The 14,572-nt window shown below is 43.7% G+C and overlaps 2 protein-coding genes across 2 annotated transcripts in view; one reads left to right on the forward strand and one right to left on the reverse strand.

Annotated features, from left to right (window-relative positions):
* Positions 1-14,572, reverse strand: part of KCNQ5 (potassium voltage-gated channel subfamily Q member 5) — a 952,749-nt gene that overhangs the window by 334,688 nt on the left and 603,489 nt on the right. The gene's annotated exons all lie outside the window — the stretch shown is intronic.
* LOC138637702 (uncharacterized) lies at positions 32-2,607 on the forward strand. The gene is made up of 3 exons (XM_069726567.1): positions 32-282; positions 429-588; positions 1,515-2,607. The coding sequence occupies exons 1-3, from the start codon at positions 126-128 to the stop codon at positions 1,891-1,893; spliced, it is 696 nt and encodes a 231-aa protein (XP_069582668.1). The 5' UTR covers positions 32-125; the 3' UTR covers positions 1,894-2,607.

Below are 14,572 nucleotides of genomic sequence, written 5' to 3' on the forward strand. Positions count from 1 at the left end.
TGGTGGTGTTTGTGGTAGGTGGCGGTGGAGGAGGTAGGGACAATTTTTTTTTTCTTGCAAACATTAATATTTTCCATTTATTCTAGGTTTCACAACGGGCCCTGGATGAACCACTGGATATTGACATGATGGTGGCATCCATTGAAGCACGGGGCCCGTTGTGGGACAGCCGTGACCCCCGGCACGCGGACCAGGGCATATTGCGGCGTCTGTGGTTAGAGGTGGCACAATCGCTGTGGGATGGCTTCGACAGCGCTTCCCCCAAGGCCAAAGCTAGTTTCCGTAAGTATTTCCAAAATGCTGCTGTGATCCATCATGCCAGGATTACACAACCGTCTGTGATGTCTTCTATTGGGATTGCACACGGTTGCGTAATCGTTTTCAATATATTATCTAAAACCTTTTTTATTTTTTATCTTTATACACAGTTAAACAATTGAGGACCAGATGGCGCTCCATGAAGGACCGCTTCAGGAGGGGCCTGAAAAAGGAGGGACAGACCCGTAGTGGTGCTGCAGCTTCAAGGACCTCGGTGTACAAGTACAACCGTATACTGCAGTTCTTGCGACCGGTCCTTGAAAGCAGAGAGTAAGTATAGTACCTATGCACACACCTAGTTTTTACAACATGCATATTCACATACTACATTCCAGCCACGTAGCTTATTGCCCAGCCATTTATTTTGGCAAGTACAAAGTATAGAAATGAAGAAAAAAAGGCAAGTTCACCGAGGCGTGAAACGTTAAAAATACATACTTTTATCCTCTTCAATCATAAGCAGAGGATGAAACATCAGCACAATACAATAGACACTATCTACGCGTTTCAGGAGACAGGGAACATCAGACCTGAAACGCGTAGGTAGTGTTTTTATTGTATTGTGCAGATGTTTCATCCTCTGCTTCTGATTGAAGTGAATAAAGTATTTTGTTTTTACCTTTCACGCCTCGTTGACCTCGAATTTTTTATTCATTTCTGGTCTTCTCACACTTGACACAGCGGCTCCCTTCTGGGATTACTACAATGGTGAGCTTGACTTACTAGCAATTTCCCTGAAATCTGAAGTATACAGAACACAGAAAGATAGTAGATTGGCCATGCCCAGCCAATATTTCATAGTGGAGTAGTATAGTGGCTATCCAGGTGTATCCCAGATTTTTTATACACAAAAAAGTAAAATATAATAGATACGGCATACATTCCACTGCAAAGCAGGTTATGTTCCCATGGTTGCTCAGCTCGCAGGACCTGTGATGACGTCTCGGTCACATGACCGTGACGTCATGGCAGTTCCAACGTAAGCATAATTGTCTGGCGTTACAAACCGCAACCATAGGTGACTATTTTGAATAAATAAATGCATTTTTTTTAAATATTGATGGTGCATATGCACTGTCAATATTAAAAATAGGTTAATATTAATGGCGGCAATGGATACCTGGCGGTAAAGTTTATTAATGACGCATGTGAAATGTGATATTTAGTATACTAATGGTTTCCTTATGTTTTCACAGAACACACAGCAGCACCCGCGAGACTGTCCGACCCTCTGGAGCGGTCCTTTGTGAAGCGCCATCTGAACTGTCGCAGCCATCCCACAGCGAGAGCAGGTCTGCACCACCACAATCTGGCGAACCGGCAGCCGGTCCATCAGATGTTCCCCTGGCCGAGGCCTCTGTCGCTCCTTCCTTCGGGTCTTCCCGACAGCGTCAGTGGGCCTCGGACAGGGCGGTCATGCCCGAATTTTTACATTTGAGCACCGTATTTCAGAATGGTTTCAAGGCGCTGTGCGATAAAATGTCCAATATCGAACGGCGTCTTGAAAACATCGAAACGGATCTCTCGAGGCCGGCCAAACATTTTTTTTACTGCCATTCACAATGGCATGGTTGAACATCTTACGCCGGAACTCCAGATTTCGGTCATGCAGGGCTGCAACAATGTATATGTCACTGCTCTGCAGCAGGCTCGGGTCATGCAGTCAGCGACAAATGTGCCCGCAGTACCATCGCTGGCTGCCATGACTCCGACTCCTGCTGCAGAGCACCACCACAGAGCTCCGCGTGCCGAGGGCCACCACCACCGCCACCGCCACCACAGAACAGAGCCCCAAAGTTCAGAGCATGACAGGCCTTCAAGGGCACACAGACGGGAGGCCGACCCACACCCAGAGGGAGAGAGGAGGAAGAAAAAGAAGAAGACGACGACGACGACAAGCACTACGACCTTGGCTATGGCTGCTCCCAAAACTACCACCAGAACACAGCCTGGGTCGACCCGGAGCACACCAAGTACCCAGGCTGGGTCTACACGGAGTACACCCAGTACCCAGCCTGGGTCTACAAGGAGTACACCATCTACACAGCCTGGGTCGACCCGGAGCCGGAGTAGCCAGCCAAGGACACTGGTCGTCCCTCCTCCTCCCTCACCTCCTGCTTTGGCAGTCTCGCCACCATCAACTGCCTGGATTGATGTCGGCATCCCGTCTAGTGTGATAGAGTATGCTGCTTCCTCCCCCTCGTCCTCCTCCTCGTTCTCCTCAACACCCCCAAAAAGTGTGAGATATCAATCCCCTTTAATAGCAGATGTAGATACCCCCTAATTACATTTTCCGATTTTTTATTTTGTGTCCCTAAATAAAACTGTTATTTTTAAAAAAAAAAAAATTTCGTTTTTATTGTCTCAAATAAAGTTTGCACCAAATCACACCTTGCGCCGTATACATAAATCTTGTCTTTGTAACACCTGATGTGCAATGTCTGACAATATGTTATCAATTTTTTTTTTCATTGTTTTATAGGGCTGTCGCTCAGTGTACTATCAGATGTTACAAACACAAACAGCATTGCTCAATATGTCAAGTTTAAAATGTACCATCACACAACGATTTCAGTATAGATAAAGTTGTTTTTTGTGTGTAACCAACGTTATCTTTTCTGAAATCGTAAAACGATTGAGCACCTGCTGTGAGATTTTTGGTGTTAGCGAATGATTTGGAATTTTTTGGGGTAACTGATCACACGCTGTCATTGTTGGATCGGCGAGTTAGACACCGATCCAGCGATGTCTTTGTTTTAAACAAGGGAATATTGGGTTACTAGCGCAGTGTTTTAAACACTCAAATAAAAAGTGAACAATACCCCACCAATATAAAAAGGTGTCAACCACGTCCCTCGCCGTCATCTTTCCGCACTGACACTGTGATTCCCGCCCGTAAAGCTGAGCACACCGTTGACTTAATAATAAACGCTGTGCTGTGCTTTAGGGCTGGCACAGTACGGGAAGCTGACGGCGATGGACGTGTCACACACCGGAATATAATGTTTTTTTGTATTTTTTAAAATTACATTTACAATGGTAAACATCGTGAGTGCGGCCATGCGCTTCATAACATTACCCAGATTACACGGGACTTGCTCTTTTTTGGTCGCTGGAGAGCTGTCTGTGTGACAGCTCTCCAGCAACCACGCGACAACTAAACAACGATCTCGGTCCAGTCGTATCACTGGTCGGTATCGTTGGATAATAGTTTTATTAATGTACCTTAAGAAGTCAGGTGAGGTGGAAGCAATGTTCACAGTGTCGCCACTATTTGACTCTGGACGTATTCTGGACGTATTCTAGCATCCTGAGTACAATAGTGTTAACTCTGTAGAGTTTTGCAAACATGATCGTCTCCCTCCTTGTCAAGCCAGGTTCCATATGAAAATAGTCTGCAGGATTAAAAATGGTTGACAAGGTGGGAGCCGATCATGTTATACGTCCAAACTATGGTACACACGGCTGAAAAATTTATTTGTTTTGTCACAGTCCATTTGGGTACTGGTGCTCACATAAATTTTGTGGGACACACATTACTTTCACTAAAAATGGATTTTACAATTCTATTACTATGGAAAAACATATGGGAGATTTTTTTTGTGAAAACGGAAAGGCACAAGAACTTTATTTCAAAACACAACGCATTAGAAAATCAGGGGACATTATAACAATAACCAAACATAGGATGGTTAAATGACATGGACTCCACAGTGTTTACATGACATCATAATAACAAGATGAATTAAACCATTTGATCTTGCCATGAAACACGGCCAACATCTGAAACAAAGTATGCAGCAAATTGGTCCCTCATATGAGCAATCTCCACAGTTGTCCGCAGAGGATGATCTTGATAATCAGGCAATGGATTTGGTATGGGTTCATCGAGTTCCATGTTGACTCTCTCTTTATCAATAATAAAATTGTGGAGAACCACACACGCCTTCACCACCTCATCCACTGTCTCAATTTTCAAATTTATGGCGGATCCTAAGATACGCCATTTGGAGACCAGGATGCCAAAGGCGCACTCCACAGTTCTTCTGGCCCTGGACAGTCTATAATTAAAAATAGTTTTGGTGCGGTCCAACCCCCGACTGGAGTACGGTTTAAGTAGGTTGCCACTCATTTGAAAAGCCTCATCCCCAACCACAACAAATGGCAGGGCCGGTCCTTCGGTGTTGGGAAGAGGTCGTTGCTGGGGGAAATTAAAATTGTTCTCGTATAATCTTCGGCCCATGTCTGACTCCTTAAATGTCCGTGAATCATTTGCACGGCCAAACGCTCCAATGTCCACAGCGAGAAACCTGCAGTCCGCACCTGCAATTGCCATGAGCACGGTGGAAAAGTATTTTTTATAATTAAAAAAAAGAGATCCACTTCTTGAAGGCTTGGTAATCCTAATGTGCTTCCCATCCACGGCTCCAATACAGTTAGGGAAAGAACACACTTGTTCGAATTTTTGGGCGTTGGCCTGCCATATTTCTGTTGTAGGGATGGGTAAAAATTCCTCCCGGAGGTTGTCGCACAATGCGCGGCATGTGTCGGCAATAATACCAGACAGTGTGGAGACTCCAATATGAAACTGGAAATGCAGTGATCTCAAGGTCTCTCCGGTAGCCAGGAAACTGACAAGAAGAAAAATAAATAAATATAATTAATTACATTGTTATGAAAGAATTTTTCATTTTTAATTACAATCCCCCACCCCACAAAACAAAAACACGTTACTTAAAAAAATGGCAAGAACATATAAATCCTTCACATTCCATTACGTACCGTAGAGTCACCAGCAGACGTTCCTCGGGGGAAATCGATTTACGGAGCTGCGTGTCCTGCCTGGAAATGCTTCCTTCCACCAGACGCAGCAGATATCGGAAGCTGTTTTGAGACATCCTGGTGTACTCGAAGTATTTCTCCTGGTTGTCATTTAACTCGCCAAACAGACAATGGTAGGCTCCACGACTCTCTCGGACTTCCACTATAGGGTGTAGCCAAAAACACCGACGACTCCTTCTCCGTAGTTTGTCTCTTTTCCTCTGTTCATGACAGGCAATAGCATAAGCAATAGCAAGGGCTAATTCCAGCTCAAAATTGAGGTAGATACTCTCCATGGAACGATCCATCTTGATGCTCTATGGTTGGAAATAATCTATGCCGGGGTATATATACCACTATTACATTAATACCCACCCTCATCTACCCATTGGTGGCATTATCAATTGTCTAGACACTAGACCCACCCTCTTCTATTCATTGGTGGTGTTATCTAGTGTCTAGACACTAAATTGTGTGTAAAGATATAATCATTGTTTGACAACGCATGCGTCGTAAAACGCTGCGTTTTTTGTAAAAAGCGCAACAAAACGCACAAAAAAACGCTGCGTTTTACGACGCATCCGTCCGACGCTTGCGTCAAAAAAGGTGCGTTTTTGCGTGCGTTTCCGATCCGTCGTGCGTTGCGTCGGCGACGCAGCGTCGCATGACGCTAATGTGAACGTAGCCTTACAGGGACACAAAATGTGTCCTTGTCATTTGATGATTGTGATGTTTATTATTAAAATGACTTTTTTTCATTGTCGTGTTTTTCGGTATTTTTTAGTAATTTTATAGGATGAAAAAATCTCTTATTCTCCCTCTAGAATAAAAATACATAGAAATACACTGCTGCATACAATGTCTCAGTACAATCTGCTTGTGGAGTTAGAGTCTGCAATACCAGATCAAGTACACACAATTCTCCTCATTACTAGTGATGGGCTATTCTGTGGATGATCGCTTCCAGAAGGTTTGACCGAATATCAAAAAAAAAGTTTGGTTCTGGTACCAGAAGGGTACCTGAATCCAAGCCTGGAATCCATTCAGATTAATGGGGATCCGAACATTCATTGTTTGCCACATTGTCATCTGCATGACAGCAAGACAAACATGGGCTCTGATCGGAAGTAAGATCATTACTGCTAGTCAGAGAGCTGCGGTTCCCACGCTGTGACCAACAGTAAAAAGGTTACCTCCGGTCACGTGTTGGCTGATGAGAGAGTACTACTGCCATCAGCCTAAGCCTGCTGTTGCTGATAACAGTGAAACCAGGTGCCGCTGATGGGAGTATTCATCAGCCGCAGCCGGTGCTATAAATATATAAATAAATAAATTTAAAAAAAATGACATGGGATCTCTTCTATTTTTGATAACCAACACATGCTGCAACTCTCAGCTGTCAGGTTTATCATGGCTGGTTATTGAGAATAAAGGGGTCCCACCCTGTTTAAAAATAAATAAATGAATAAATAAATAATTTAAAAAAATGTCTTGAAGAATAGGTTTAATTTAATTTAAATAACTATTTAAAAAATGGTGTAGGGTCCCCCCTATTTTTGACAGGGGCCATGGATATTGTCCCCCCCCAGCCTAAAAATAGCAGCCCACAGCTGGCACATCTGGTATGTACGCAAATTTTGGTGCTTTGTCGGGCTCTTCCAACTTGCCCTGGTGTGATGGAAAGTGGGGTAATATCTGTGGGGTTGATGTCAGCCATTTTATATCCGCTGAACTCAACCCAACAAGTTAGTAATTTAAAGGTGTTTATGAGATGCCCCCATTACTAACCCCATAGTTAGATTGTAAAAAATATACAGCCAGAATAAAATCTTTTAATTTAAATAATGACACAGACTCCTTTATGTGAAATAAACATGCACAGTTATACTCACTTTATGCCTAACCTATTGAAGCCCCTGTCACCAGTAAAAGACAGAAAATAATACACAAACATAATACTCACTAATCCACTGATGCCCATTTCCCCTTTAAAAAAAGAAAAATATTAAACAACCAGTTCTTTCACCTGTATGATGTGAAGATAATCCATACTGTCCCACAACTATCCGGATGATGTAACCGTTATCCCGGCCAGCCGAAACACTGACTCAGGAGCATAATCGCATCTGCAGTGTCAAGTGCTGAGCTGCTGTGAGAACTTTCTCATGAAGTGAGCATTGCTGTGATGTCAGCGGGTTTCAACAGGTTTGAATTCCAGAGACCTTTCTCACGGCAGCTCAGTGCAAGACATTTTAGGAGCGTTTATGCTTCTTTGAGTGTCACAGATGTGACTGCTTTCCAAACCATCTGGATTATCGTGGGACAGTATGAATTATCTTCATGTCAGACAGGTAAGGGATATGGTTGTTTGTTATTTTTCTTCTTTTCTAGACACTCCAGGAGCACCTGTGTGTGTCAGTGTGTTCCAGCTGGTGGGGATAGCAGTCGCATCACTGATGTGACCGCTATCCATATCATCCAAATCATCATGGGACAGTATAGATTATCTTTACATCAGACAGGTGAAGGATATGGTTGTTTATTATTTTCTTTTTTTCCAGGGGACATGGGCATCAGTGGATTAGGTGTAAGGTGATAATAATTGTGCTTTTTTATTTCAAATAAAGGAGTCTGTGTCATTATCTCAACTAAATGATTTTATTCTGGCTGCTTCTTTTTTACAATCTAACTATGGCATTAGCAATGGGGGCATCTTATAGACACCTCTCCATCACTAACTTGTGGGCTTGATGTCAGCAGCCATTAAACAGGTGACATCAACCCCACAAATATTACCTCACTTGCCACCACACCAGGGGCAGCTGCTGGATGCTATTTTTAACAGGGGGTGGCAATATCCATGGCCCCTTTCCAGTTTGAGGATAAAAGCCCGCAGTTGTTTGCTTTAACTTGGCTTGTTTTCCAAAATGGGGGGACCCACACTATTTTTTTAAATAGTTATTTAAATTATTAAGAAAAATGGCATGGAGCCCCTCTATTCTCGATAACAAGCCATGATAAAACTGACAGCTGAGGGTTGCAGCCTGCAGCTGTCAGTTTTGCCTGCCAATTTTGCATTGCACCCTTAGCATGTCTGAATAGTTCAGTGCAGTCTTGGTCCTATAAGCCCAGTCAGGTAGTATATTGCCCAGTCACGTAGTATATTGCCCAGTCACGTAGTATATTGCTCAGCCACATAGTATATTGCCCAGCCACGTAGTATATTGCCCAGTCACGTAGTATATTGCCCAGCCACGAAGTATATTGCCCAGCCACATAGTATATTGCCAAGTCACATAGTATATTGCCCAGTCACGTAGTATATTGCCCAGCCACTTAGTATATTGCCCAGCCACGTAGTATATTGCCCAGCCACGTAGTATATTGCCCAGCCATGTAGTATATTGCTCAGCCGCGTAGTATATTGCCCAGTGACGTAGTATATTGCCCAGCCACGTAGTATATTGCCCAGTCATGTAGTATATTGCCCAGTCATGTAGTATGTTGCCCAGTCACGTAGTATATTGCCCAGTCACATAGTATATTGCCCAGCCACTTAGTATATTGCCCAGCCATGTAGTATATTGCCCACCCACGTAGTATATTGCCCAGCTGCATAGTATATTGCTCAGCCACGTAGTATATTGCCCAGCCACATAGTATATTGCCCAGGCAGCGTCAATAGTAAAAACTTGGTCACACAGGGTTAATAGCAGCGGTAACAGAGTGAGTTACCCGTGGCATAACGTAGTCCGTTACCGCTGGCACTAACCCTGTGTGAGCGGTGACTGCGGGGAGTATGGAGCGGGCACCGACTGCAGGGGTGTAGGGAGGGACTAATCGGACTGTGGCCATCGCTGATTGGTCGCGGCAGCCATGACAGATAGCTGGCGAGACCAATCAGCGACTTGGATTCCATGAAAGGCAGAGGCCGCGACCAATGAATATCCGTGACAGACAGAAAGACAGAAGGACAGAAAGACGGAAGTGACCCTTAGACAATTATATAGTAGATATGTTGTAATAAACTGTTCAGAGATTTGATAACTCTAGATACAACTTTAATGTCCAAATAGGAAACAGTTCCCAAATGACCATGCCGCTATCGTACAAAGCAAATAATCACTAGACCCAGTTGTAGAAATAGCAAATTTTACTAGTTTCATGAAACTATGATTTCTAACACTTGACCTCAGACTGAAAATGCTAAAACATAAAAACTGATGTTACAAGTGGATGTATGAGAAGAGCGATTAGATATAAACAGATAAAGCCTGTCATTCTATAGCTTTTGTAAAACTCTAAAAGGGAACAGCTTTTCAGAAGAGTTACTAGGAATAACTCAGTAGAATACTCACTTGTTTTTAGTCGTGACCTGGTCCGGTCATTTGTGCTGACCATTAGAGACCAGCGTCTGCAGGCAAAAAATATAATTAGGTAATACATTTAGAATAACACTTGTCTGTCTGTGGGAGGGAGGGAAGCACAGCTCATTACCTTTCATAGAAAGCAATGTACGGTTGAACTCTATTCATAATGAATGTTTAATTTCTGTGACCAGTTCATGTTTGTGTGTTTAATATTGAGTGATTATACACTGGTGGAAACATTTATAGTTACTGTATGTTTTGCTATAGATTTAAGCTAAGGTATAACCAACGAATAAGTATATATTGGTATATATAATAAATAATAATGTAAAAACATCAGCCAAAAATCTAAATACTAATGATTCTAAATAGATATACCCACAGAGAAGAACATGTAAGCTCGGTCCTTGTGGAACAGTTGCCAGCTAATGTGATTTGCATTTCCATGCACATTTATTAACTATAGTCTAATGACCTGCTTTCCTTGGGTTATTTCAGAATACATTTCCCTTAATGAATGTGGAGTTAACCCAGGAGACAATAAAACATTATTAAAGTAGTATTTTCACAATTTATTTCCGTGAATCGGCTTTTAACTTTTGCTTTTCCATATGGAATAAAAAGGAAAAAGGTCTAATCTTTTATATCCACAATTCCAAAGAGGATTATACAATTGTCAAATATATATTAAAGGCTTCTTCAATAATAAAGAACTATATATTAAAAGATAATGAAGCCTGATAAATTATTGTAAAGTATTTAACACTGATGTGAGTTTAGGTAAATGTAGTCAGAGAATGAATTTGGAAACGTTCAAACTTGAGTCTCTCTGTTACAATTACGGTTTATCTTTTTCATGATTAATTAAATAATAATATACATATACGATATAATATAAAAAAAAATAATATACTAAAAACAGCACTACAGGTATGTGAACAAAGCATGTAGAATAAATAATCAGCAAGCTGGTGCCCAGCAGAAATATAATGCTGGTGAAAAGGAAAAGTTATGTAAAGCATTGAGAAGCACTATACCTGGTCATATGGTGTACAATATATGGTCATATAGTGCACAATACATAGTCATATGGTGCACAATACCTGGTCATATGGTGCACAATACCTGGTCATATGGTGCACAATACATGGTCATATAGTGCACAATACATGGTCATATGGTGCACAATACATGGTCATATAGTGCACAATACCTGGTCATATGGTGCACAATGCATAGTCATATGGTGCACAATACCTGGTCATATGGTGCACAATACATGGTCATATAGTGCACAATACATGGTCAGATGGTGTACAATACATGGTCATATAGTGCACAATACCTGGTCATATGGTGCACAATACATGGTCATATAGTGCACAATACATGGTCATATGGTGCACAATACATGGTCATATGGTACACAATAGATGGTCATATAGTGCACAATATCTGGTCATATGGTGCACAATACATGGTCATATAGTGCACAATACATAGTCATATGGTGCACAATACATGGTCATATAGTGCACAATACCTTGTCATATGGTGCACAATACCTGGTCATATGGTGCACAATACCTGGTCATATGGTGCACAATACATGGTCATATAGTGCACAATACATGGTCATATGGTGCACAATACATGGTTATATAGTGCACAATACATGGTCATATGGTGCACAATACATGGTCATATAGTGCACAATACCTGGTCATATGGTACACAATACATGGTCATATAGTGCACAATGCATAGTCATATGGTGCACAATACCTGGCCATATGGTGCACAATACATGGTCATATAGTGCACAATACATGGTCATATAGTGCACAATACATGGTCATATGGTACACAATACATGGTCATATAGTGTACAATACCTAGTCATATGGTGCACAATACATGGTCATATAGTGCACAATACATAGTCATATGGTGCACAATACCTGGTCATATGGTGCACAATACATGGTCATATGGTGCACAATACATGGTCATATGGTGCACAATACATGGTCATATAATGCACAATACATGGTCATATAGTGCACAATGCACGGTCATATGGTGCACAATACATGGTCATATACTGCACAATACATATTCATATAGTGCACAATACATGGTCATATACTGCACAATACATGGTCATATGGTGCACAATACATGGTCATATAATGCACAATACATGGTCATATGGTGTTAAGGCTAGCGGAACGCACCGAGTAAATAGAGATGTTTTTATTGATATTGGTGCTTTCGCAGCCCGGGGTCCACCATGCAGGAGTACCTGCTGCTAGCAAACGGCAGTACTATATGGCGGTATAGACTAACTCAGTTAATTCACTGAGTAGCCGTGAAAGAGAAGCACTGTGCCCTGTTAGACTCCACAGAGGCACAGGCTAACTGCCCAAACAGAGAGCAGTCAGTGGTCACGCATGTACACAAAACTCCTCGCCGGAGGAGCCAGCATTCAAGGGGCTTATTTCAGCCGAGTCCCTGAATACATTCAAACACAAACTCCTCGCCGGAGGTGCCAGCATTCTAGGGGCTTATTTCAGCCGGGTCCCTGAATACATTCAAACACAAACTCCTCGCCGGAGGTGCCAGCATTCTAGGGGCTTATTTCAGCCGGGTCCCTGAACACACTCTCATGTGACCACACTGATGCAAAGCACATAACAAAAGATAATACTAGCGCATGGCCGTGTGGCCATGTGAGCCTTAAATAGTTGCAGTACGTTTAGGACCTTCAAAGAAGGACCAATGGAGTTGCTGCAGTACCTGAGCATGTGACCCCAGATCTCCACTGAGAGATCTTGCTCTGGGCATGCTCAGAGTGCAGAGCACGACTTAGCCCTAGCACCTACAAGGACCTTCCAAGAGGGACCAATGACCTTAGCTGCAGTATCTGATCATGTGACCCTCGATCTCCACTGAGAGATCTTACTCTGGGCATGCTCAGAACGTGAAAAGCAGGACTGAGTCCCAGAAGCGTCTGCTCGCTGCTGCCCAGCACTGACTTCAATGACAGAAGCAGGAAATGCAGCAGTAACTCTTAGCACAGAGTCAGACTGAGAGAGACGCTGGGATCGACATCTCTGCTGAGCAGGCTCCAGGAGAAGAATGGGAGACCGTAGCGGAGATGGCCCGAGATTCCCCCTGTGCAGAGGCAGGAACTCGACCCCTAACATGGCCCCCCCTCCTTTGGCCTCGCTACGTTCGAAGACAGCAATGAACTGCGGAGCCCGAATGTGCTCAGCAGGCTCCCAGGATTTATCCTCAGGACCGAAATCCCTCCAGTCCACCAAATAAATTTTTTTGCCACGAACCACCTTCCCCCCCAAAATAGCGTTCACCTCGTAATCGTCCGTAGACGAACCCGATGTCCCAGCAGATGACTCAGAAAACCGGGACATGTATACGGGCTTAAGGAGGGACACATGAAAGGTGTCGGTGATACCTAGGCGTGGAGGAAGGGCCAGACGGTAGACCACAGGATTAACCTGTTCGAGGACCTTGAAGGGACCCAAGTAGCGAGGAGCAAACTTAGTGGACTCAACACGCAGCCTGATGTTACGAGCGGAGAGCCACACTAAGTCGCCAGGAGCAAAGGTCGGGGCAGGGCACCGATGTGCATCGGCGGAGGACCTCATTCTCTCCTTGGAAGCCCGTATGGCATCCTGAGTGCAGTCCCAAATGTCTCGTGCCTCCACTGCCCAGTCTGCCACCCTGGAGTCAGCAGAGGACACAGGCATAGGCACAGGAACCCGCGGATGCTGGCCGTAGTTAAGGAGGAAAGGAGTCTGACCGGTGGAGTCGGCTACAGTGTTGTTAAGGGCAAACTCTGCCCATGGTAACAAGGATGCCCAGTCATCCTGCCTAGCAGGAACAAAATGTCGCAAATAAGTGACCAGAGTCTGATTGGCTCTCTCAACCAACCCATTCGTCTCAGGATGATAAGCCGAAGAGAGATTTAAATCAATACTGAGTAAATGACAAAGCTCCCTCCAGAATCGAGATGCAAACTGGGGACCCCGGTCACTGACAATCTTGTCCGGCATACCGTGTAAGCGAAAGATATGTTTGATGAACAAGGCTGCCAGAGCCCGTGCAGATGGTAGCCGTGGAAGAGGCACCAAATGAACCATTTTGGAAAAATGGCCGGTGATCACCCAGATAATGGTGCAACTACGAGACTTGGATAAGCCCACCACAAAGTCCATCCCGACCATCTCCCAGGGCCTGTCTGCCACCGGCAGAGGATAAAGCAAATCAGCTGGCCATTGCCAAGGGGACTTGTTCTTGGCGCAAGAGACACATGCCCGAACATAGTCTGCGACTTCACGAGCCATATGCGGCCACCAGTATGTCCTCGCCAGTAACTCAGATGTCCTTTTGGAACCAAAATGTCCACCCACCCTGGATGTGTGTGCCCAAGAGAGAACCTCAGGTCACAAACTGGGTGGTACAAAAGTCTTGCCCGGAGGCACAGACTCTAGCGAAACCGGGGCCACAGTTCTCAGGCTCTCAGTGGGGACAATAAGCCGAGGCTCCTCTGCCAGACAACTGACTAAATCAAAAAACGCACAAGGCGCGGCGGGCGGAAGCATAGAAAACAATTTTGGCATGCAGACCCGCCGCAGGAAAGGCATGACGAGATAAGTGCTAATGTGATTAATTTATCGTCAAAACTTTTTTCACAGGAACAATTACAGTTATTGACTTATGGTCTTAATTTCGTACCTATATTAAGAAAAACACACGCCCACAGAAGCAGGAAGACCTGACACCACAACAATAGGAGCCCTTAAAGGGACCACACTTCTTATTTTTCACACTATCTAGAAAACGCAGTTTGAGAAAGACCCGAGGCAGGGTCGAAACGTTACTACTTCGTTTATACTCCCTGCTGTGTGTGTATATATACGAAAATTTTGTCTCAACACATGTGAATAAATACATCACATTTTTGCAAAGATATACCATAAGAGTGCGGCTGATTTTTCTATATTGGACTTGTTGTTGGGTTTTTCCCAAGTACAGCC

This window comes from Ranitomeya imitator, chromosome 5, assembly GCF_032444005.1.
Source record: "Ranitomeya imitator isolate aRanImi1 chromosome 5, aRanImi1.pri, whole genome shotgun sequence".
NCBI classification, from domain to species: Eukaryota; Metazoa; Chordata; class Amphibia; order Anura; family Dendrobatidae; genus Ranitomeya; species Ranitomeya imitator.